Below are 26038 nucleotides of genomic sequence, written 5' to 3' on the forward strand. Positions count from 1 at the left end.
GTGTACAACTGCAAGTGAAACCAGTTTTCCCTAGAATAGTGAGAAGGCACAAGACATTCAGTCGGAAGCGATACCTAGTAGAAATTAGACTGGAAAGCCCTGGGCTGAATCTGACACTCCTGTCTTACGGACCCCATTGTTAGAGGAATTCACTTCTGTCTCCCTCATCTGCTTTATTTCAGTCTTCATTGAATTAACCCGTCTAGCTATATCTGTTGGTTTATTTTTGAAGCCAAAGATGCCTTCCTTAAGCCCTCATGGAATCTAGCAGACTGCCCTGTCTGCCTGGATAGTGTACCACTAGTTGCTGAGTTTTTAGCTTCCCTGTCACCTCTTAAAGCTGATGCCCAAGCAAACTTACTGGCAATGGCTTTTGCCACTTCCTTCTGACGATTTAGGTGCCTCACTTGGTAAAAACTCTGCCTCTAACTGCCCATAGCAGCCTGGAATGTGATCATGTCCTGGGCATGAAGAGACATGTACACGGAGGTGGGGAGTGGGTGACTCCGGTCTAAATAACACCCTTTTCCAAACCGGGTGACTTCCTGCTTTTTTATTTTCCGCAAAACGTAATGCAGTACTTAATTACTGTCAGGTTATAAATCATTAACAGTCATTGTTAATGATACAACACACAGGACGAATGTGAAAAACTACGAAGCATTTTAAAGAATTGATAAAAACCATTTTCTTCAAAATTTCATGTGTTCACACATATATAAACACATTTTTTCACATTGGCACCTATAAAAATAGAAAACAGGAATAGAATCTTATGATTAATCCAGTTTCATTCTAGCTATGAATAATATGCATTTGTTAATATATAAATTAAGTGGAAATGCACAGTCACTTCATTAAGAAATACATTTTCAGTAAAATTTTATCCTTGATTTTAACCAAGGAGCCATGATTTTAATAAGCAGCAACACTTGTGTGAGTTGTGTTTTGCTCCATCTACAAAGTTCACACAAAATCAAAAGTCTTGTTTCAACACACATTTCTTTTTGTTTCCGAGAGGCGGAGCGGTAGGACTCTATGATGGATCGCTTCTCTGTCTTTTGGCTAAGATCAAGTGTAAGACTCTACAAGTTCATAGAAAACAGAATATTGTCAAATTTCTAATTTTTAACCAAGGGCGTGTTCATATATTTTTCAACAGATAATGAAAGGATTACAAGCTGTATTTTAAAGCACTGTTAAGTGATATACATTTATCTGCTCAAATAAATAAAGTAAAAAATTTTTAAGTAAACACAATTCATGACAAAAAGTTGCTGATGTCTATTTAAATCAGTGTGTGAGGGAGAAGGCAACTGCTGAACAAACATTTGAGGGTCTAGTATCAACAAATACTGGGGACAGATGACACGCAGGTGGGGACATCTGACTGAGTATCAGAAGAGCTCTCGGGTAAGAACAGGGCACGTGCCGCCGAGCACTGGCGATGGTGCCCATGCCGGCAGGCTCGGTGCTGTGTCCCCGGGATCCTAATGACACGTGGGCTCTCCAGGCTCCGCGCTCTGCAGAGACAGATGGCTCACTTAGCACTGCGTGGTTTTCATAAATGTTGCTACCAAACCAGTTCACAAAATTTCACAAATTTCCAGCTAAAGTTACATTTCCATTTTTCTTAAAATAACAAGCAGCTAGCTTTAATTACATGTCTACTATTTCCTAGGTCTATTTGTCTTCTGAGAAAAAAAATTTTTTTTTGAATGCAAATTTCCATATCCCAAATCTGTTGAATCAGAAAATCTGGGCATAAGGCCCAGGAAACCAGCTTGGGAGGCATGCCAAAGAAGATGAGGTTTACAAGACATCTGGCTTGGAGCTGTAAATGCAGTAGGCTTTTAGTAAAAAAAAAAAAAAAAACTAGCCACTATTATTTTTTAGTAAATAGTTCATTTTAGCTTCTTGGATTTTTTTTTTTTTTTTTTACTTAATACAAGCTTCTTAGCAAAAAGTTCTGTGTGTTCAATTATTCACAGGATATGTTGGCTTAACATTTTTAAGATCAAAGTTATTACTCTCAAAGGAGAGTTGTTCCAACTTTACTATTTCTATCAATGGTTGGATACAGATAGAGATATATGTATGTGTGTGCATACATATATATTACACACACACACACACACACAGAAACCTCCCTATGAAAGCCCACAGTGGGTGATCTTAGGGCCTGATAAAGCAGCATATATTTCTTTAGGGTCTGACCTTCGCCCCATCAACATCATTTTGCTGAGTTAAAAATTTGCATCTTCAGCTTTTAGGTTAAGATCCACAGGAGACATTTGCTAACACAACAATACAGCCGGCGCTCCGAGCGACTAGAGCTCCCCTAGTGGACACCCGGGGTCTGATGCTACCACAGCTGCTGACCACGGGGACAGGGATGGAGGGAGGGACAGGCACGTTTTTCTGTAAGGAGCTGAAGAAGGTCCTGTCGCAAGGAACTGTGTGCTTGCCACAGCTTCAGTATCCCTGGGGTGGGAGTGTCACAGGATATCCTGCAGCTTGCCCAAGGTGAAGGTCTAGGTAAAGACAGGACTTTGTTCCCAGCCCAGGACACTGACAGAGGACGGCCTTTGCCCGTGGGTGAGCACAGAGGTGGCCTACTTCACTGCCTGACCTTGCTAGCCGTTACATTTCAGAAACTGCAGCGATGCTGCCGGCCACTTGAGCCTGCTCCGGTGGTTCAGACACCTCTGTCGCCAGCTGACACTTGCGCAGGGCGGTGGGGGCGGGGGGGGGGGGTAGTTTTCAGTGTGTGCTGCAGAAATTGTTCAGCTTCAGTGACCCCAAGATTCACTTCAGCACCTTGGTGAAATGTAAACTCGCAAACTTTGCTTCCTTGGGTGTTAATGTAGTTCATCTGGAATGGGGCCCCAGGAATCTGAAATTTGACTAATTGCACCAAAGCAATTGGGATATCCCAGGTTGAAAAGCCATGTTTTGAGAAACACTGCCCATGCATGCATTAAATCCACACACCATTTGCCATTTAAACTGCTCCAAAATGTGAATGACCTTACCTGTGCTCCTGTTATTTAATTGGAGGCAAACGTGAGCAGGCCTTTGGTTTAATAGGAACTGAGAAAATAAGCTCTTCCATGTTTCTTTCAGAAAAAGCAATGTTAACCACAGGTGACAAACCTAAGTCAAAATACCTAGAAGCATGTATATCTCAAAAGTATTTTTTTCCCTTTGGGGGGGGGGCAGCAGAGAAGACACTAGAATGTGGAGAGATGACAGTACCAAAGCCTGGCCCCCGAAACAAGAGCAACTTCTCCACATAAATGACCATGACTTTGCCATCAGACCTGGATTTGGAGGTGAGTGCTGTGTTGCAGAGCTCATGGTAAAATCCATTCTACTGTCACAGTGGAGTTGAAAATGTGAAGCAATTAAGACTAGAGCACAAGCTCATAATTTAAAAAACCTCAGAAGTATCTCAAGTAAGAATCATTGATCAATTTTATAATTTTAAAATGACTTTTAAAAAACCTCATTTTCCCACTATTATAATATAGTTATAATTATTTAATAAAATTATAATTCTAATGATAATGCTATCATAAATGTATGTGTTCAAGAAACGGGAAGCAGATACACCCTCCTATATTCAGACTATCGCTTTACCTACACCTGTCCATGGGGTTACATGATGTGACTGGACATGACCTGCAGCCGGAATGCCTGACTGGAAAGAACTGGTGTGTGAAATCTCATGGTTCCCCAGGAAACAGTTCTGTGGCATTTTGTTTTGTTCTTTACTCTTTTTTTAAATCAACTAAAATTGATTGAAAGGAAGTACCAGACATTAGGCTAAGCTTTTAGTGCAATATTCTCATTGAATCTCCACAATAACCCTATGAAATAGGCATTATAAATGCCCCTGAGCACCACAATGTGGAAACAGCTGGGACAAAGCCTTCCCCCCCACACACTCGCTGGCATCACTGAAGGCTCATGGTAGAATCACCCGGCTGAACCAAGTCCTCTGGCTTATTGCTCATTCCGTGCTGACTTCTTTTCATGAACCCAAAGCTTCCTGCTCCCACAAGCCCCAAACTAAGCACCTGTCAGAAGCCTAGAGACGTGCAGATGAGGGAAATGTGCGTGAGCATGTGAAATAGGGTCCCCCACATACAGCAGAATCGTTTCTGCACACCTCTGATTGGTAATCAGGGCTCCAAGAGTTCAGGGCAGCGTGGGAGACCCCGTACACCTGTGTGAGGTTACCGCCAAGGCAAGCACAACAGGCCTTCCACAGAGAACAGACATCAGGCAGCTGTTGAGCGTTGGATTATTTGATCCCAATTTTGTTTAATTTCCTGGAGGATTCTGGGCTGCAGTTCCAAGAGTATGGCTTTAGTTCCTGGTGCACAAAGTCATGAAGCTGGAGGCACTGCTTACGTGCAACAAAGCAGCCCAACTGGACGCCCAAGTCACCAACCCCAATGCTAGGCTGCACAGTGAAGAAAAGGAGTAGCCGTTTGGGTGCACATTGTATTCGTGTTTAAATAAAACCTTAAACACGGGGAAGAAAAAAGTGTGGCTTTGGTGAGTGACCGGCATCAGAACCTCCTGGAAGCCCTCAGGACACTGATAACCAGGTTGCATCTGCAGTGTTTCCAGTTCCCCAGTCTGAGTGAAACCAACAATTTGCATTTCTTGGAACATCCTAGGTGAGATTGGTGCTGGCTCTGTGCCCGGTTGCAGCAACCCAGGCCCCAGGGAGGCAAGTGGTGCTGGGCCAAGCACCTGGTGCTGGGGCTCTGAGAACACTGTCTTGAGAATCCCTGCACTGCTTTATCAGCATCAGATTGGATCCTGCTGTGATTGTTTTACAAAGCATTTCTCACACTCAGTGGATTTAGAAGTTAGCATTTTAGAGACACTGAAACCAATCATGCTCAGAAATAGGCCCCGCTGCATTTCCTTGTGAGATTATTTCCCTACCATTTTTTCTTTACCTTCCTTTTTCTGCTAAATACTCTTGAGTCCTTACCTAATTTGTTCCTAGTTTGGACAGTCATTACCTGCGTCTGCTTTTCGTAAAGTCCCACCGTTTACAGGTACCGGCTTCTAAAAGTTGCCCAGCGATTAGTCTTCTCAGACACTAGAGGGCGCCAGTCTCTCGAGAATGACGCACCTGGTGGTTCCGGCCGCGGTTGGAAGCTAAACGTGAGGTACACTTTTCAACACCAATTCCAAAAGCGGCCGTAATTCTTGTCAGGTTAGATTCGTCAATTAAGTGAATTCCTGTCCTAGAGGTAAGGGCTTTTATGGTTATTATTTTAGGCCGTTGAAGGCTAGAAAGATGGGGAGAAAAATGAATGTCCGTGAGTGTGGACCAGCAGCCTGTGGAGTGCAGCGTGAGCATCCCCCGGCGCGGCTCCCTCCCCGGGATTCCGAATCCAACCTGCAGGGAGGGTGGGCGCTCTCCCAAACCCGCTGCTGCCGGCCCCAAGAGCCCGCCCTTTTGTTGTCTCTTGAAACCTTATGTCTTCATTCCTCAGCCTCTAAATTACTCCGCGCAAAACCAGAAAATTGGCCTCACGTTTTCACTTTGCTTGATTTATTAGAGATGCATATTACGATTTTTTTTGCCAAGTGAAAATGTAATTTTACATGTTGATTTATTTGTTTTTAAAGGAGAGATCTTCCACCTAGCTGGTTCCCTTTTCAAAAGCCCACAGCAGCTGGGCCAAAGCAGAAGCCAGAAACTCCACCTGGGTCTGTCTTGCTTGGGACATCATCACCTGCCTCCCAGGCCCCAGGATGCTGGGTCTGGAGCCAGAGCCAGGACTCAAACCCAGGCAGCCAGGTTTACGATGCAGACATCTAAAGCCGGGTCCCAACCACTAGGCCTGGCCCTGTGAAAGCGCATTTCAGAATTTATCTTTCCTGAGGCTATCTTGCGGGGTTATTAAAAATGCAGTTGAAATGCGCTACTTAGTGGCAGATGGCAGATCATCTCACAATTAAGACATTTTTCTGACAGCCATGTACGGGGGCTAACTAGTGACCAAATGGCCTATGTGTTCAGGCAGAAAAATCCACAAATTCAGTCAAAAATGTTAATGTGGTCACTCTTTGAAACACCCTTTCTTTAGGCTGTCCCGGGTCAGAAGAGCTTCTTACAAACGACCCCTTTGCCTGCTGCCTCGGTGCCACCGTCCTGGGGGAAGCCGGGCTGGGGATGTGAAAGTCAGACCATGGGTCCACACACCAACACATTCCCGTCATTTTTCCCTCTTGAGCTAAATGTAACTTCAGCACTTCTCTCGCAGTAATGTGTTTTCCTAATTCGCTTTAACATTAAAACCAGCTGCTGCTGCAGTGTTTTTTTTTTGGTTTGTTTGTTGGTTGGTTTTGTTTTTACTTTTCTAAAGCATTAGAAGATTAATTGGCTCATTATGTGGAAACAAGAGGATATAAATTTAGGGGAGCTTTTTGTTTAACTTAGGCTATACATTTCCGCTCATTTTCTTTTTTATGTTTCCCCTGCCCATCACATCTCCCGAGGACTTTGTTTTAGACTTACAGTGCATCATTTCTTTGTTTCTTCAGCGTCCAGACGAAAGCTGACGTGATAAAAGCTGTGAGAACAGGCTCTGCCGGTCCAGGCAGAGCACTGCCCTGGGGAGCAGACAGGTCTGGCTGCAGTGCCAGCCTGAGCAGGCTTCGAGGAGCAGCCTCACTGAATTTGAGTTTCCTCATCTGTCAAATCGAGCTGAAGCCAGCTCTACCCACTTCGTTGCTAATAATGAGCACGGGATATAATATGTACTGTGTTTCCCAGTGTTCTAGACCAATAAAACATACAACTCAAACTTAACCCTCATTATTCCAGTCTGTGCGCAAATATCTTTATGTACACAATAAGGATTATAAATGCGTGTGCTAAATAAACCCAGTTACTGATTAGCAACCTAATTATAAAGGTCAATGCTTATTTCATTTTTACTCTTATTTAAATGCTTTATGTATCTAATGAATGGGAATTTTATCGAATTATTGTTTTTTCTATTTTACTGAGCAGGAAGGTAATAAGTTATTAAGCCATATGAGTGGGGTTAGGCTAAGGACTAAACTTACAGGCACGCACGTGATCTCACAGTCTTGCTAGAAGGTAGCTATCATATGTTTATTTCCTCGGTTTTGCAATTTAGCAAACCAAGGTAGGAGGAACTAGAAATCTTCAGAAGTTTGGCTCTGACTCAGGTTGTGTGTGACTGCAGATCCTGTGAGGTCTGCAAGGCACCTTAGCGGTGACAGGACTGGTCTGGAGAGCTCCTGTCCAGCTCGGAATTCCTAGGATTCTGTCTTGTCTTTTCTTGTGCTTCACTCCTGTTCTGAACTCAAGAATGCCACGGCACAGTATGGATTGCTGGACCAGCCCACTTGGTCACAGAGCTCAAAGGAAACAGAAGGGAGTCTGACAGCATCCTGGGGGGACACTGTCCTGGAAAGCAGAAGACGCACCCTCACGCGCACAGCATCACGGAGGCAGGAGGAGAGTGGGCGCTGCATCCCAAGCTCTCAGACCAACTATCAAGCATCCCTAGGGCTCCAGTGTCTTCAGCAGGTTGCGTGGGTCATAGGGGCAAGTTCCTGAGACAGAATATACTTCCAAATTTTGTGTTCTTACATCCAATTTTTCCTCTGGTTTTGTCAAAAATAAATGATGGAAAATACTGCACCTTTTTTCCCTCCTAAATGAAGAGAAAATATTTGAGAGTAAAATTGAAATAGTGGCTTGTATTCCTGAAAGCACATTTGCATTCTTGTTTCATTGCAGTAGTACTGGCATTTATTTTGTTCCACTTGTTAAGCACCAGTTAAGTTCAGTGGTTATATTACATCTGCTTCTCAGCTGCATCTCCAAGGTGAGTTTTTCTATTCCGATTTTAATGGATGAGAATACTAAGCTTAGAGATGTTAAATACACTAAATCATGTAATAGTTATGGAACTAAGTTTGCAGGCATTCTTTAGCTTAGAGAAGAAGTTTCCAGGCCTGACCCTGCTAAATCCAAGAAGCAACAGTGGAAGAATCAGCTGGGATCCACTTAGGCAATATTCATACTTTTTGTGAAGACAGTTGAAAATCTCTGATAATGACGTTTAACTGAGACAGGCTCTTTATGGGAACAAACACAGGAAGACTAGGCTTAAGTGTGTGTTACTTTAACGTATGTTCATCATGCACAAAACCAAACAGTGAAATTATGAGCATCAATTTTCCCTCACACAGGCGGTGGTGAATCCCTTGTCAGGAGTCGCTAGGAGATAAAGCGTCAGTCCACGCTAAGCCTTCTGTGTTGTTCAGGTTTTCTGGCCCTGTGGGTTGATGCAGGGAGACCCAGCGTCACACCAGTGACTTTGGTTCTGAAATTGCTCCAATGTACGCTTTCAATTCATTCTCATATCCCCTCCCTTTTTAAAAAAAAAAAAAAACTTATTTGCTTATTTGAAAGTCATAGTCACAGAAGGAAGGGAACAAGGTGATACAGAAAAAGAAAGAGAGACATCTCCCATCCATTGGTTCAGTCCTTTTGGCTGCAAAGGTCAGAATGTGCCAGGTCAGAGCCAGATGCCCAGATCTTCTGGGTTCTCGCATGGCTCTAGAGGTCCCTGCAGTTGGGTCATCCTCCACTGCTTTCCCAGGCACATTAGCAGAGAGCTAGATAGGAAGTGGAGCAGCTGTTACTCAAAGCAGTGCCCGGGCCCAGCAGCGTGGCCTAGTGGCTAAAGTCCTCGCCTTGAATGCGCCCGGAATCCCATATAGATGCCGGTTCTAATCCTGGCAGCTCCACTTCCCATCCAGCTCCCTGCTTGTGGCCTGAGAAAGCAGTCGAGGACGGCCCAAAGCCTTCAGACTCTACACTTGTGTGGGAGACCTGGAAGAAGTTCCTGGCTCCTAGCTTCAAGTTGGTGTAGCACTGGCCGTTGTGCAGCCACTTGGAGAGTGAACCATTGGGCGGAAGATCTTCCTCTCTGTCTCTCCTCCTCTCTGTATATCTGACTTTCCAATAAATAAATAAATCTTTAAAAAAAAAAAAAGCAGTGCCCATATGTGATGCTGGCACTGCAGCTGCTGGCATCACCCACTACACCACAGTGCAAGCCCCATCAGACACTTTTCTAAGAATGTTTACTATGCCCCAAATGCAGCTTGTGGAAGTTGGCAATCAGGAAGGGGACGCTTCTGGCTCTGGTGTCTGGGCCAGTCCTGCCTGCACTATCCTCTTCGTTCTTCCAGTCTGTCAGCCACTGCAGAAAGGGAGGCGTTGTTTGTTTATTTGTTTGTTTTGCCAGAGTGAAAAGGTTCTGACATTGTCCAGGGCCAAGAGCTCTGTGATACTCCCTAATTCTAAGATTATGGCATAGAATGTGTAATTTTGCATGCTCTAAACGTTATTCCTTCTTGTCACTACAAGCCACAAGAGAAAAATAAAAAATAACCTGAAATAAAGCTTCCATATTCTAGAAGAAAAATACTGACCTGTTCCCAACTAAATGACTTATCATTATTGGAATAACATTTATTATACATGTGCCTTGTTATTATAATTGAATGTACGTTAACCGATTCAATACATAATGGAAACATTTGCTGTTAAAAAAAAAAAAACCTGGAAAATTATTCGTTGAAACCTATAAATGCTGACCTTTCTCTGCTTTCTACAATAATTGCAATGCATTTCTCAGCCAATTGTCCATTCTTCTTCCAAAGGCTCCCCGGTACCAGTCGGCATAGATGTCCAGGTTGAAAGCATTGACAGCATCTCAGAGGTCAACATGGTGAGCTTCCTCTAGGGTTACCTTTCTCTTTTCTTTTTTTCTGAAAGGATGGAAATTCAGCAATGTCAAAATCCCTGTTATTTTAATAAGTTCTCTTAATTATCTTTCCTGGTTTGTTTAATAATACAGAGCCGTGGTTGCTTGTCACTCTGCCCTTCTCTGCCCTTATTGCAGCGTGGCCTTTTCTACTCTTTTCCCTCTAAATAACCTGTGTAATATGAACTGAGAACAACTCTAAGGATGATCGCAATGTATGGCAATAGGAAATCACAACCGTGAATCCTTATCCGTAGCGTGAGAAATCAGGTTTGCCTGACTGCTTCCAGATGTTTTGACTGACATTAATTTTGTGTATCTGCCGAGTAGTGGCAGAGAGCAAAGGTTTTTTAAATCCATGAGACTAAAGCTTTAAGAAGTTTTTTTCTCGCCTTATATTTTGTGAAGAGAAGATGATTATTTTATTTTGCAGCCAAACATTTGTATTTTCAAAATAGTATTCACGAGGTACCGTCTGTGAAGGTTGATGCTGTTGAGTTGTGTTTTCAGCCTCCGTTTTAAGCTCTGTCTTCTGTCATTTTGCATTCTTTGTTTTTTCCTCTTTTCCCCCTCCTTTTGCTTCGTTTAGCATTATGCTATTTTTATGTTTTGTTTCCCACTTTATTTCCTCTAGTCCTAGTTGAGAATCAATTTCCTTGTCTACGTAATGTTTCCTTTAAGTAATTTCTCACTTAAGTAATTCTCTGTGATTTTCCGCAGTTTGCTCTAAGAAGGATCAGTTAATACCACAGCCAACTTACAGGCACAAACACCCATATGTCTTTGTTTCTAAATGTATTTCCTTTTGATCTCCCCCTCTTCAGTGAGTTTATTATATAAATTATATCTTTATACGTTTGAATTTTCAGCACCCATTTCCTTGTTCTTATGTCATTACTCTGTTTTTATATTTGATTCACTCTTTCCGTATTATTTCATTCTCCTCAATTGTGCTTTTCCATTACCCCCTTAGATGCAATTTTTTTGTTTTGTAGTTTTTTCTTGTTCATTCAAAAGGCAGAAAGATAAAGAGAGGTCTCTACCTACTTGTTTATTCTCCAAATTCCCCCAACACCTAAAAGGCAGGACCCCAGTCCTTGTCTCTCACACGGATAGTAAGGAACCAAAGGATTTGGGCCATCAGCTGCTGCTACATGGGATGCACAATTTCAGGAAGATGGAGACAGAACTCAAATGCAGACTCTTCATTTGTAACGCAAGTGACCCAGGAAGTGTTTTAACTACAGTGCAAAACATTTGCCACTGCTTGTTTCCTGTCAATACTGTGTCACTTCCAAGTGTTCATGGCAAGGACCCTAAGAAGTAAGTACACACTGCCTACAGGTAGCAGATGGATATATTTTGATATGGTTGCAATTTTGCATCTGGTTTCAATTTTGATTTTGTTCACCACCATCATGCACACCGCCACCCACAGTCTAACTTTTCAATCCTGGAGTGTGGGCCTGTGCCTTAACAAGTTTGTCCTGGAAGCCGTGCCCTGCTTATAGCTTTGCAGCCTGCTGTCTTTGTTAAAATTGCTCACCTGGTCCTTGGAGTCCTATGTGATTGCAACCTTTATCCAGATGCCTATTGTCCCTCATTCTCTACTTTAAATAAAGCAGCTTGAATTTTTTTGTTGTTCTTGTTTAGTAAAACTCAGGCGTACCTGTACCTGAATGGGGAATAGTTAAACTACTTTCTTTTCGAACTCTATTTCCATCTGAAGGGTTTCGTTAGTTGTTTTACCAACCTATTCATTCAATGGACATTTTTCATTTGCCAATCCTTGGCCTTCATTCCCTTCTATGAAATTTTTTCTTTGTGTGTCTTTGCAAAATATTCATTTGCTTTTAGTTATATTTTATAATAAAAATATTTTGATAATTAAACTGTATTATATACAGTGAGTTTAATAGAACAACGTTTTGAAATCTGGGTCTTATATTTACTAATGTGCAATGATCAGAATTAAAGATAAAAAATACAAAAAAAAAGAATGAGAAAAAATTAAAAATCTCTGAGGGAGCAGGGTGTAGAAATGTAAATTAATAGAGCAGATAGTATTTCCTGTGTATATTGAAGTAATATTTGTACTTATAGTGATTGCTCTGAAACATTAACTGAATAAACAATTCAAGACACAAACATTTCAGAAAGATTTAAACCAAATCTTCTGTGACCCATTATGCCTTATTTCAGTCTGTAAACTCCCCAGCCAGTTATCCTGCTAGTCTTAATCATTACCTAATTCAATATTTATTTCAGTTCAATATAAGCCTTAAATGAAACTTCCTTCACTTTGACATCCTGATCACAAAGAGAAAAATGTCAATAGGACCCCCCAAAGGACTGAGCAGGAAAATTTTGACAGTTTCCTGTTCCAAGGCAATTTATCCTAATATTCCTTTATCCACTGTCGCTGCTAGAACAACCGCTGGTTTCCTTTTCCTGGCTTAAACCCAAGTCATCTGTTGTCGCTGTCCCGCAGCGACGGACTTGGTGCACGGAGCCGATAATAACACACGTGGACCCTGACTGATGGTCAAAGCCGAAATTTATTAGGGGCATCAGACTTTATACACTGAGAGTCCAAACTGTTTCCCTCTCTTGATTGGAATTCCTTTTGTTTTGTAAATTCCACCAGGTGTTCTCATTTACATGCTGTTTATACCAAAGGTAGCCATTAGGTTGTTGTCATGCAAATACTGTCCAATGAACTGCAAACCTGTGCTCGCTGACCTTCCAGGGTCACAATGTCCTCCTACAATCTGTTAATGACCCAGGCTGCATCTAAAATGCTCAAGGACTCTGCTCTTCAGCACCCAAAACTAGACTTCATCTGCCTGCCCTGAGTGCCATCAGCCTTCCTATTTGCTCTCCGATCAAGCTAAGATGGGCTGCTGGTGGAAGTGCTTTTTAATCAGCAGTGATCTGCCCTTCGTGTTGACTTTGTTTGCTTCTCATTATTATCTTCTGGCCCTCTATGTCTCGACCTGAATTCGCTTGCACTCGCTGTTTGCCTTGCTCTGCTCCCAGCATGCTCTTCAGCCAGCTTGCTGTAATAGTACCAGCTGGTGATGACATTGATCTATCACTGACACACAGCCATGTCTGCTGTTGGACTTCATAAACTCAGACCTGCACAGTGACCTTCAGATCAGACTGAGCATCTAATTATAAACACATGCTTGTTAAGACAATCCATATGGTAACTCACACAGTTCCCTACAGAGTAATGCTATGTCAATGAATGAATCATTCTATTTATTTGACCCTACCCTAATACAAAATTATACATAGGTAGTACTTCCAGATTAAACTTGAGCAATAATACAATGTGCCTTTATTCTGAGCCCAGGAAAAACAAACTGGCTCACAATTAATTAGTGACTTATTTGTAGTTTGCTGAAATATATCCTTTGCATGATAAATTCCAAAGTTCTATTATAAATACATTAACTCAATGATTACTGTTGGGAAATAAAAGATAGAAGTAAAGAATCAAGAAAAAATAAACATGATCCTTTTCCATACCCAATACTCAGATTAAGCTAGGAGAGTTTGTTAAAACAATCAAAATATTCAAAGTAACATCTAAAAACCAAATAAAACTTAAATTATAGATAAGATTGATTATTTGATTATATAGATTTCTGTGGGTCATTCCTCCATTCTTAGCAATTACAATTCACTCTAAATTCTGAGAAATGTGCCATTTTAACAAAACTTACACATAAATTGTGTGTGATTTTTTTTTTTTCACATACTAAACATTGAGAAGCACCATTTCATGATGTCTTTCTAGCTGAGGAAGCTCACTGCTGTCCCAGGAACTCTGATAACTGGTTTTTTATCAATACATTCAATATAATTACTGTACTCAAATTTTTGTAGGATTCTAGATTCTTCAATTTAAGTGATCTTCTTTAACAAAACTAATACAAAATTAGGAAAATAAAATCTATTTTAAAGCTGAATATTTGGAAAGATTTTTTTTTTAAATCACAATAAAAAGCAATCCATCAAATGATAGCTTTTCAGATCAATTTCTTCAGAGAGGTCTAGGCAAGTTACCTCCATGCCGCCTGGTATAACCTGAACCCTCAATAGCTTCAAGAGAATCTCAACATTCAGCAGAGTCCATGAGAGTAAGGAATCCAAAATGCAAACTCACTCACTCTATACTAAATGTACTTGAAAGTGCAATAGTGAAAAACCACTAACTTACGTTGTTGACGCCCATGCCCGCTGGCGCTAGCACTAATGGCATTGAAGTGGTCACCCCACTACTGGCTTTGACTGGTCTCCTTTTCTTTCTGCTTAGGACTTCACAATGACTTTTTATCTCAGGCATTACTGGAAAGATGAGAGGCTCTCCTTTCCCAGCACAACAAACAAAAGCATGACCTTTGATCACAGACTAATCAAAAAGATTTGGGTGCCTGATATCTTTTTTGTTCATTCTAAAAGATCCTTTATCCATGATACAACTGTGGAGAACTTCATGCTGCGCGTGCACCCTGATGGAAACGTCCTCTTCAGTCTCAGGTAAGGAGGGCCGTCTGTCACCTCTGGTTTCTTTGGACAGCAGTTGCCTTCCCCCAAAACTGAAGACATCCCTAAAACTGCTTATCTTGCGCGTGATGCTGGAGGTTCAAACACAAATGAACAATGTGATTTTACCTGGCTTCAAAATTCAGGTTTTCAAATAATAATTTCCTATTCTAACCTAAGAAGGTATTAACTGGATAAATAGAAATTCTTAAAGTCAGACACCTGACTTAAGTGATACAGCTTTGCTGTGGCACTCAAGCAAGCGATTTTGGAATTTGGAGTTTGTTGAATAATTTTCTTAGCTCTCATTTTCTCTTGTAAGTTATAATCATCATCCAAGTTACTGCTAATTAGTTTTTCTTTTTTAATTTAAGACATTTATTCTAACACTGTGCTGTAACAACCCCCTAATTTTAAAATACATTTTTAGTCTTAGTTGACACACAATAATTATGCAATTGTATGGGATAAAATGTGGCTTCAATATATACATACAATGTATAATGATCATATGGGAATAATTGGCAAGTCATCTCAGGTATTTATTATTTCTTTAAGTTAGGGACTTTAGAAATCCTTCCTACTACCTATTTTGCAATACTTAATTGTTGTCAATCGTGGCTAACCTGTTGTGTCGCAGAACAGAAGTTACTCATTATCTGCCTACACAAATAATCTGTTAAATGCCCACTCTCTATCCTCTCCTCCACATCCTAGTAACCACCACTCTATTCTCTGTTTGCTATCAACTCTTCAACATCCACATAAAAGAAGGAACATGCAATATGTGTCTCCCATGCTTGGTTTATCTCAATGTTGAGTCATTAATTTGATCCATTTTGCAGCAAATAATCAAATTTATGGTTAAATACTGTTTGATGTGTGAATATAATACATTTATTTTGTGGATCCATGAAGGGACACCTTGATTGATTCTATATCTTGGGTATTTTCGATACTGCTGTAATAAATTAATGAGTGCAAGTGTCTTCCTCATACTGATTTCCCTTCCTTTGGATATATACCCAGCAGTGGCATGGCAGGAGAACATAGTTGACACGTTTCTCGTTTTTGGAGTAACCTCCATACTGGTCTGTATAATGGCTGTACTAATTTGCATTCCCAACAACAGCATGTGTTATTTCCCCTTTCCACCCTAACCAACATGTTTAATTTATGTATTTTTAATAATAATAATTATAACCAAGGTGAAGTGGCAGCTCATTGTAGTTTGATTTGCACTTTCTTGATAATTAGTGATATAAAGTATTTTGTCATACATGTGGTGACAAGTTGTATAACCTCTTTTTTTAGAATTGTTTACTCAAGCCATTTAACAGTTATTTTATTTATTTTTATTTATTTATTTCATTTATTTTTTAATTTTTATTTTATTTATTCAACAATTTATATCTATTTTATTTAAAAAGCAGAGACAGAGACAGAGATCTTCTATTCACTAGCAAACTCTGCAAATAGCTGCCATAACCTAGAACCTGGAAATCAAGCTGGGTTTTCCATTTGGGTGGCAAGGACACTATTACCTTGACTGTTGTCACCTGCTGCCTCCTGTGCATTAGCTGCAGAGCAAAAAGCATATAAGGTGGGCCCGGCGCGGTGGCGCAAGTGGTTAAAGGTCCTTGCCTTGCACGCCCTGGATCCCATATGGGCGCCGGTTCTAATCCCGGAAGCCCCGCTTCCCTTCCAGCTCCCTGCCTGTGGCCTGGGAAAGCAGTCGAGGACGGCCCAAAGCCTTGGGAACCTGCACCCGTGTGGGAGACCCGGAAGAGGCTCCTGGCTTCGGATCGGCATAGTATCGCCCGTTGCGCTCACTTGGGGAGTGAATCATCGGACGGAAGATCTTCCTCTCTGTCTCTCCTCTCTGTATATCCGCCTTTCCAATGAAAAAATAATAAAAATAAATCTTTAAAAAAAAAAAGCATATAAGGTGATTTAGAAATTAGGTGACTTAGAAATGAGGAAATGAATGGGGATGGACATTTGTCATACTGACATCCCCATTCATTTCCTCACTGGTAAGTCCCCTCATTTGTAAATCACCTCATTTCTAAACCATCTTATATGTTTTTTTGTTCTGTTGAGTTGATTGAATTCCTCATGTAGTTTATAAGTCATTCCCTTGTACAGATAATATTCTGCCAATATTTTCTTTAATTCTGTATGTTGTTTGTTGTACTGATGGTTTCTAATTTAATAAATTCCATTGGTCATCTTTTTTATTGGATTACCTGTGCTTTGGGAACACAGTCTCTACCAAACCAATATCCTGAAGCATTTTTCCAGTTTTCTTCCGGTGCTTTCATAGTTTCTGGACTCACATTTAATATTTGGACCCATTTTAATATGATTTTTATTTAGAGTTTAGAGGTAGATGGCAAGTTTCAATTCTTTGCATATGGATATGTAGTTTTCCCAGTACTGTTCATTAAAGAGAGTTTTCTTTTTCCAAATTATATTCTTACTGTCTCTGTCAAAAATTTGTTGGATACAAATATGTGAATTCATTTTTTTGGGTTTTCTACTTTTTTTTCCCCATCAATCTATATATATATATATTTTAAATTCCAACACCACACTGTTTTGGTTGCTACTGCTTTGTAGTATGTTTTGAAGATTTTTTTTTCTCAGCATTGTTTCAACTATCCAGGGTCTTTTGGGTATCATATATATTAAGAGTATTTTTCTATTTATCTAAAGAATGTGATCAGTATTTTCCCTGGGAGTGCCTTAAAGTTACATTACTTTTAATAGTGTCTTTGGTTAGTATGGGCAATTAACAGCATGACTTCTTTCAATCCATGGACATGGGCTGTCTTTTCATTTTATGTGTCATTTTCAATTATTTTCATACATGTTTTAACATTTTCAGGGAACATTCACTTGGCTGAATATATTACTATTCAATTCATTTGGTGACTACTGTGAATGGTAGTCTTTCATGGATTCTTAGAAATTTTATTACTGATAAATAACAACAACAACAACAAAAAACTATCGGCTTTTTGAATGCTGATTTTGAGTCCGACAACATTACTGCATTTATTTACCAGTTCTCACAGTTTAGTGACAGTGTTAGTATATGTAATTCTCTCTCCCTCCTTCCTCTTCCCTTAATCCTTCCTTTTCTCCTCCTCCCTCTCTCTGGTTCTCTCTGTAAGACTGTCTTTCAAATAAACAAACTGAAATTTTTTTTACTGAAAGAAGCTAAAGTGTGTCTGCTCCTCTGTAACTAATTCAGACCACCATGGGTAGGAGCATCTGTTTCCTTTGTCTTTTGCAAACATACTCAGGCACCTTCAGTGCACCTGTGATATGCTTTGCAGGCACTAACGTTTGTGCTTTGAGTCAAGATCATAGTACAGCAACCTCTACCTGAAGCCAGAAAAATCTGGGAAGATATAGAGTTGAAAAAATAAGCCTCATCAACATGCAAGCCTTTTGACTTAATAGTACCTGAATAATGCATTCTGCACATAGATCTATAACTAAAAATGCTACAGGCTTTTCTCTCACTGTGGAAAAGAGAATTTGCTCATCATAATTTTGCTTTGTGAAGAGAACCTTTAGCTGTAGGTTTTTAGTACAGCCTTCCAATACTTAGAGACTATTTAAGCTTGTATCTTTTAAAACAGCAAAAGTATTTTAATCTTTTAAAATCTACTTTGAAGTATACTTTTCTGAAGGCATCAGAGCCACAGTACAGAGTGTGACCAGGAAACAGTGAGATCAGAAGCAATTCTGAGAAGCGGAGCTCATTTATTAACTCCGTGTCTTAGGCAAACCATCTGCCTTCTGGCTTTGCTTCCTTGCATGTTATTTAGACAAAATATAATAGTGCGTATCTTGCACTATTCTTGAATGACATACTCCATAGGCAAACAATGAGAAAGCTGCAGTGTTATGTGCTTAGCTGGCCATATGTTTAAATTATCTGCATTTCTTTTTCTCCTTTATCTTACAGGATAACGGTTTCAGCCATGTGCTTTATGGATTTCACCAGGTTTCCGCTGGATACTCAGAATTGTTCTCTTGAACTGGAAAGCTGTAAGTCTTACTTCCTGGCAGAGTGAATGCACATCATCTGAACACACCTGCATGTAAATTCTCATATATGGATTATTAGCAAGTATTTTAAAATCTTGACACAGTTCTGTAAAACAGTTATGGGTTTTTATCTTTTGAGGATTTTCCCCTAGGGCTCACTGCAGCTTCTCAGAAGAAAAGCTGCAATGAAAACAATGATTTTATAATTATGTAATCTGCAATTTCCACGATGATTATAAAGGAATAGCTCCTTCTAATAGTTATTGCACAGACTGAAAGGTTGTCCACATTTGAAAAGCTCTGAAACCCGTGTTCCTAGATGAATCACAATGCTGAATTGAGTGCTTTCAGATTCTCTTCTAAAACCCCAGCTCTAGACATGAACCGCAAATCAAAGGACTGTATAGCACATCTGAACTAGTCCACTGTCAATTACTTTGATCTCTTAATATTATTGAGATGACATCTTAAAAGCTGAGCATCACTTTTTATAATATATCTAAAGCGATAGGAATATCAATTGATATCTGCCACACAGATACTTCTCCCCAAATCCATTAGACATTTTCAATTTCACAATGTGATGAAAAAAGACCTTTTACAAGATGATTCTTTACAAGCCAGGGCCATTTTGGAATTTTGTCTAACTGAAGAATAAGGTGTGCTATCAGCCTGGAGCTAAGCCTGTGAATACGAGGTGAAGTCATGACATCACTCTGAGTCCTGGCTTATTATTAACAAATGAACGACATAGATACGGGTTGCAGCTAGTTGGAGAGTTTCAACTCATTATGTGAGCATAACAGAAGCCTCTACATTGTCTGAGTCAATATTACTGCTGTTGCTTTTCTTTTTTGTTGGGAGGTATAAGTACGATCTGTCTAAAAGCAAACATGTTTTTCACCAAGTGTATCTAAGTCATTTGACAGGCTGTGGGTATAGAACTGTGTAAAACACGGTTACGGATCTCGTGGAGTACTTTTCTATGACCAGAATGTTATTCTCTCGTTTCAGATGCTTATAGTGAGGAGGACCTGATGCTGTACTGGAAACATGGGAATAAGTCCCTAAATACTGAAGACCATATTTCCCTTTCACAGTTCTTCATCGAGGAGTTCAGTGCATCCAGTGGATTGGCTTTCTATAGCAGCACAGGTACAGCATTTAATATGGATGATTCACCAGCAATCATTGATATCTTACTGTTTGCAAAGCACCATAACTATGGAAAAATGTGAATCCCGTCAAATATCACATTTGACCAAAACATCATCCTTCTCCTTTCACAGAGAGCTACCTGTACACATCCAAAACACCATTTTTCACCCCTTCATGCAACCACCTCTAGCTGGGTGCTCTTGGACCTTCCAGGTTATGCTTAATGTAGCCAAGTGATCTTTTGAAACATAAAGATCACAACTCCCTCCTTTCCAGTAGTCCCCCTTCACAGTGTTTTCCCATGGCACTTACAAGCAGACTTAAGCTTTTCAGCTTGATCTAGCCCCTGCGTAGTGCTCTGACCTCACCCCCTGTCCCTGCCCCTTTACCACATGCTACCTAGCCACTTGGCTTGTTCATCCTGTTCCACCTGTAGGGCTTCCACTTGTGTCTGTAATATGTGAAGCGTCGTCCCTTCACTCAGAGCTTTGCACACATATATCCTCATACCACCCTGTCTAAAATAAGCCTCCATGTTTTGCCATTGCCTGGTGCTGCCTTCGCAGCATTTAACACCACTTGAAATCTGTATCTATTTGACTGCTCTATGTCTAAGAGCTTCACTGCAAAGAGGGCAGGGAAGCTGCCTTGCTCTGCATCTCTCTCCTAGCTCCTGAAATACACCTCCATGATGGGTGTTCGATAAAAGCCAGCCGAATGAATCAATCAATAAAATAGGGAATCTACTCAAAATTTGGCCTACATTGTGTGCTCTTTGCTGTGATTGACCCTTATTGATTTGTCAACGTTCATCCAAGGCACTTGTTAACAAATTTGACCATTATTCCCTAAACAGAGAATAAGCTGCCTCTGATTCCCTCTACTGCACTTCAGCCCCCACCATCAAAACCCTAGTGGTTATTTGCTTTCTTGCTTACTTTAAACAGAGTCCAGGTTACTTTCCAGAACCAGTAACCATTTCGCTACTTACATACAGAAAAAAATAATCCGATTCACCCCATTATTTGTGTATGTTGTTTGAGATTCAGCAAATAGTGTTATTAATTTTTTTCAACATGTGTATTGCCTTTTCTGTTTTGTTTTGTTTTTTTTAAGATTTATTTTTATTATTTTTTTCATTGGAAAGGCGGATATATACGGAGAGGAGAGACAGAGAGGAAGATCTTCCGTCCGATGATTCACTCCCCAAGTGAGCGCAACGGGCGATACTATGCCGATCCGAAGCCAGGATCCTCTTCTGGGTCTCCCACGCGGGTGCAGGGTCCCAAAGCTTTGGGCCGTCCTCGACTGCTTTCCCAGGCCACAGGCAGGGAGCTGGAAGGGAAGCGGGGCTGCCGGGATTAGAACCGGCGCCCATATGGGATCCCGGGCGTGCGAGGCGAGGACCTTTAACCACTTGCGCCACCGCGCCGGGCCCTGTTTTTTTTTTAAAAAAAACATATTCCTTTGGTCTCTGATGTATTCTTGGCTCACAGTTTGTGCTCAAAGGCTATTTGGTGAATGAACCAATGCAATGGAAATAATTTGAAAAAATACTCAGAAATACTTAACGACTAATGCCTTTGTAACTGCTGAATGGAGATAAACCTCAGTTAATAATTACTTTTGTTTTTCTGCTTTTTATTCTTGTCCTTTTTTGTTTTTCCCTAGATAAGTAGACATATGGTTTTTTTAGGTTTTTTTTTTCTTAAATATTCTTAGTATTAAGTTAATGTTTTAATAAAGCAAAGTGTGTAATAAATGATGGTACATATAAAATATAATTTACGGTTTTTTTTAAATCTTACTATCATGATGAAGCACTAACTGGCACTTGGTAAGTTGTGACTAGAACTTTATATTTAATGTTATTACACAGTAATTGCATGTGAAGCATACAAATCCAAGATCTTCCTGTACACAATATAAACAATAACACAATGATGCTTCCATTAACATACATCCAGATATCCTCTTTGAAAGAAGAGATTACATGTTACTTCCAAATTCTGATTTTGCCATTAAGGTACTCTGTTGATTCACATCTCTATTTTTTTAAGATTTATTTGCTTTTATTGGAAAGGAAGATGTACAGAGAGAAAGAGAGACAGAGAGGAAGATCTTCAGATCTCTCCTCCTCTCTGTATATCTGACTTCCCAAAGTGGCCACAATAGCTGTAGCTGAGCTGATCCGAAGCCAGGATCCAGGAACTTCTTCCAGGTCTCCCACGTGGGTGCAGGGTCCCAAGGCTTTGGGCCATCCTCCACTGCTTTCCTGGGCCACAAGCAGGGAGATGGATAGAAAGTAGGGCAGCCAAGACATGAACCAGTGCCCGTATGGGATCCCAGCAGGTGTAATGCAAGGACTTTAGCCACTGGGCCATCATTCTTGTGAGCCTTTTGGACCCTACTAGGTAAATCTTCTGGTCATGCTGTAGGGTCTATATAGTAAGGCCAGACAAAACACTTGCCTTGAAAAGAATTACTATTCAAAAAGATATTTTAAAGTGTTTAAAATGGGTCCCGGCGGCGTGGCCTAGTGGCTCAAGTCCTCACTTTGAATGCGCCAGGATCCCATATGGGCGCTGGTTCTAATCCCAGCAGCTCCACTTTCCATCCAGCTCCCTGCTTGTGGCCTGGGAAAGCAGTCGAGGATGGCTGAAGGCCTTGAGACCCTGCACCCGTGTGGAATACCCGGAAGAAGTTCCTGGATCCTGGCTTCGGATCGGCATAGCATCGGCCGTTGTGATCACTTGGGGAGTGAATCATCGGACTGAAGATCTTCCTCTCTGTCTCTCCTCCTCTCTGTATATCTGACTTTCCAATAAATAAATAAATCTTTTTTTTAAAAAAGTGTTTAAAATGAACTACAAATACTTAGCATTCCAGTGTAGTTAGATTCTTAAAATATTGTATTCCTGCAAATCTTAATTTTTTATTTCAAACATGAATAAGAAAAATTAGAATTGGGTTCTCCATGCTTTGTGTGGCATGAAATCAATAGCTATCCACAATTCACCTTAAAAACCTTTAAATACCTTTATTAAAATATCACATGCAGGGAGCAGGCACATGGCACAGCTGGTTGGGCTGCTGCTTGGGATCTCCGCATCCCAGTGCTGGTTTGAATCCTGGCTGCTCCACTTCCAGTCCAGCTCCCTGGGAGACAGCAGGCGATGGCTCAGATGCCTGGATTCCTGCCACCCACAGGGGAGACCCTCATGGAGCTCCTGGCTCCTGCTTTCAGGTTGGCCCACATCCAAGTGTGGCAGCCTTTTGGGGACTGTGTCAGCATATGGAGGATCTCACTAACTCTTTCTACCTTTCAAGTGATAGATTTAGAAAAATAAAAAAATACGCATAGTACTCCGTCAATGTAAAAATATTAAGTGTTAATTGAAAAATTTTTTAAAGTTTCAAAGAAAATGCTGACACAATTTGATTACTACAGTTAATGAAATGTTTTTGTTGAGTACACTCTACCCCCAAAAGATGTACAATTAAAGTACTAAAGTCTATAATTTCCAAAAGCATTCAAGAAAATTACCGAATACCTAAAATGTAATACTTCATTTATTTTTGTAGAAAGAATTGTTAATAATGTGTATGCATGAGAGTACTTTGTGGAAAATTGAATTAAAAGATACGTTTCATTTGATGCAAAAAAAATTTTCAAATTCTATACTTAGCTTTGTCATAAAATACATTTTCCATAAACCTTATGAAAATTGCCATTGTTCAAAACCTACCACTGCTTGGCAATGTTAGCAAGCAGGAGAGAATTTCTGATTCATATCACTATAGGTGCTCTTCAAACTCATGCACTGTGGATTTACAAAGCAGGAAAAACTGAATTCTTCCCCTAAGGAGTGCAGTGAATACGTGCCTTTATCACGGCATCAGGTGGCAACTCAAAGTGCAAGTCTGGAGAGAGCATGCATAAGTTCAAATCCTGGCTCTGTCACTTATTAGCAATGTGACTTTGGATAAGTTACTTTATCTCCCTAACCCTCAATTCCTTCTTCTTTAAATGGATTCAACAACATTCTACCTCACAGAGTTTTGAGAACATGTATATTAATGAGCCAATTCCAAATACTGGGCATTAATGATTTAGAATATCTGCTGCAATATGGCAAACGCTCAATCTATGTTAATAGCTATCTTCAGCAACACCATCATTTTGATCTTTACATACAAACTGAAGATTTACTACCAGTAGTTATTGAAAGTGACAGTCTCCAGATGCCAAAGCCTTCTTGAATCTTGTCTTGGGACTAGTTCTCCCAATTACAACCCATCTCCTCCATTCTCCTGGCTTTAAAACTCCAATCTTTTTCCCCCATTAATCTCCTTCCTACTGCATGGTTACCTGATAGAGACAAGTGGGGCATTCTTTCCCCCAAATTTGATTCAGATGTCAAAGCTGATGATGCCACACTCAAAACAACAGACAGAACACTAACATGTTAGTCTTTTTTTTAAAGGTTTATTTTTTTTTTCTTGTAAAGTCAGATATACAGAGAGCAGGAGGGACAGAGAGAAAGATCTTCCATAGGCTAATTCACTCCCCAAGCGGCCACAACGGAGCTAAGCTGATCTGAAGCCAAAAGCTAGGAGCTTCGTGTGAATCTCCCAAGTGGGTGTAGGGTCCCAAGGCTTTGAGTTGTCTTCCACTGCTTTCCCAGGCCACAAACAGGGAGCTGGATGGACAGCGGGGTAGCCAGAATATGAGCCAGTGCCCATGTGAGATCAGAGCAAGTGCAAGGCAAGGGCTTTAGCCACTTGGCTACCACACTGGACCCAGTCTTTCTAGAGTCCAAAGATGGCTTGTGATGGCAAAATTGCAGGACTGGTTTCAAGGTCTTTTGGTAGTTGAAAGGTTCGCTTATGGTGGGCAAGACTTGAATGGTTTGAATTTTCTGGTTTGAATTTTCACATGTGTCAAAAAGTGAACTCGGGCTTGCTATTAATTTTAGCAGATGTAGAGCAGAAGGGAAAGCAGATGTAGGTGAAACATTAAACCTGGAGTCAGATCCTGGTTATACTATCCACAATGAGGGCTGTACATCTTTCCAAGGCAATGTTCCCTTTCCTTAGGTAAAGAGACTCCTGAGCTGGAGCCTGGACTACCATAGAACCCCCTTCCCCACATGGCCCTGAAGCAGAGCAGTATTTCTCCTTGCCATTTCCCCATCACTCAAACCTTCCCCCTGCAAAAAAGATAATCGTTTTTCATGAAATAGTAAGTAAATAGAATAAGCAGTTACCAATTTATTTCCACTTAATAGTAAACAGAAACCACATGTAATAATAGTGCCTTTCTTAAGGAATCACTCTCATAGGTTTCTCTTATTTGTTTAACTCCATAATAATTAATGGAGCTATAGGATCAGAAATGTTATCACCCCAGTGGTAATCAAACTCCCAAGTGCATTCAATGATAAAGTGGAGCTGGGATATATTTCATACGAAACGATGAGTAACTTTAAAAATAGTGGATATTTTATATATATAATGAATGTGCCGTGTAATGTATCTTTTATTAACCCTGATAATGAGATTGTTCAGTATTTCTGAAGCATTATCAGCCAATAGTGAGGTAGAATTTCAGAATCAGGTTAGAGAAGGATGATAAACTTTATTGAGAACAGGATACCAGGAGTGGATTCCAGCAAATCAGTGTGGATCAATAAAGTGTATGTACCAAGTAAAGCCCAAAATACTTAACCTCATTGGTCAACTAGGTTTTCTGCCTTGGATTTTCTAAGACATTACTACCAAGATTAATAAAAGGGCTGCCTAACTTAGCAATATTTATGACTTTGTTTTATAGCTCTGAAACTATCATCCCTGTGTTTTGAATCATTTTGTCTTAACATAACCCGCATTTATCAGAAAAATTAATCCTATCACTTCTCCACAAAGGATGGGATCTTATATTTATCCATTTGGTTATCACTGTTTTAATTTGGTAAAGATTAGTAAGGCTGCCATTACAGTCAGTATTAAATAAAGCAAAGTAACAGAAGTCTCTGAGAAAGGAAAACGAAAGCAATAGCAGAGCCTTATATGTATGCTAGGATATGCTAATCACACAGTGACGTTCAGAGAAGTCCTTTAGATGATTGCAGATCTTGGCATTTAGCATCCTTTAAATTCAGCCAGTGAGAAAAGAGAAATCTGAACAAAATATATTTGTGGTTTTGATCATCACTGGGGTTTCTTATCAACCAGAAAAATCAGTTTTACAAACAAGAGTTTATAACAATTACAAGATACAACGAAGCATTATCATTTGTCATAGATAAATTATGATATCCAAAAGAGTTGAAATAAAAAACCATTTATGAACATCCTCTCACTTCCTCCGAGTCCTTGGCTATTTAGATCCTTTGATGGAATGC

General features: G+C 40.2%; 1 protein-coding gene across 1 annotated transcript in view; it reads left to right on the forward strand.

Moving 5' to 3' along the window:
- The window catches only part of GABRR3 (gamma-aminobutyric acid type A receptor subunit rho3), a 45915-nt gene that overhangs the window by 4969 nt on the left and 14908 nt on the right, over positions 1 to 26038 (forward strand). The window contains exons 2-6 of the mRNA XM_040980846.1: positions 3223 to 3335; positions 9748 to 9815; positions 14179 to 14402; positions 18391 to 18473; positions 19488 to 19628. Coding sequence (XP_040836780.1) covers positions 3223 to 3335; positions 9748 to 9815; positions 14179 to 14402; positions 18391 to 18473; positions 19488 to 19628 — 629 coding nt within the window. The remainder of the gene's footprint in view (positions 1 to 3222; positions 3336 to 9747; positions 9816 to 14178; positions 14403 to 18390; positions 18474 to 19487; positions 19629 to 26038) is intronic.

This window comes from Ochotona curzoniae, unplaced genomic scaffold (assembly GCF_017591425.1).
Source record: "Ochotona curzoniae isolate NIBS_2020 unplaced genomic scaffold, NIBS_Ocur_1.0 contig_3498, whole genome shotgun sequence".
NCBI lineage: Eukaryota > Metazoa > Chordata > Mammalia > Lagomorpha > Ochotonidae > Ochotona > Ochotona curzoniae.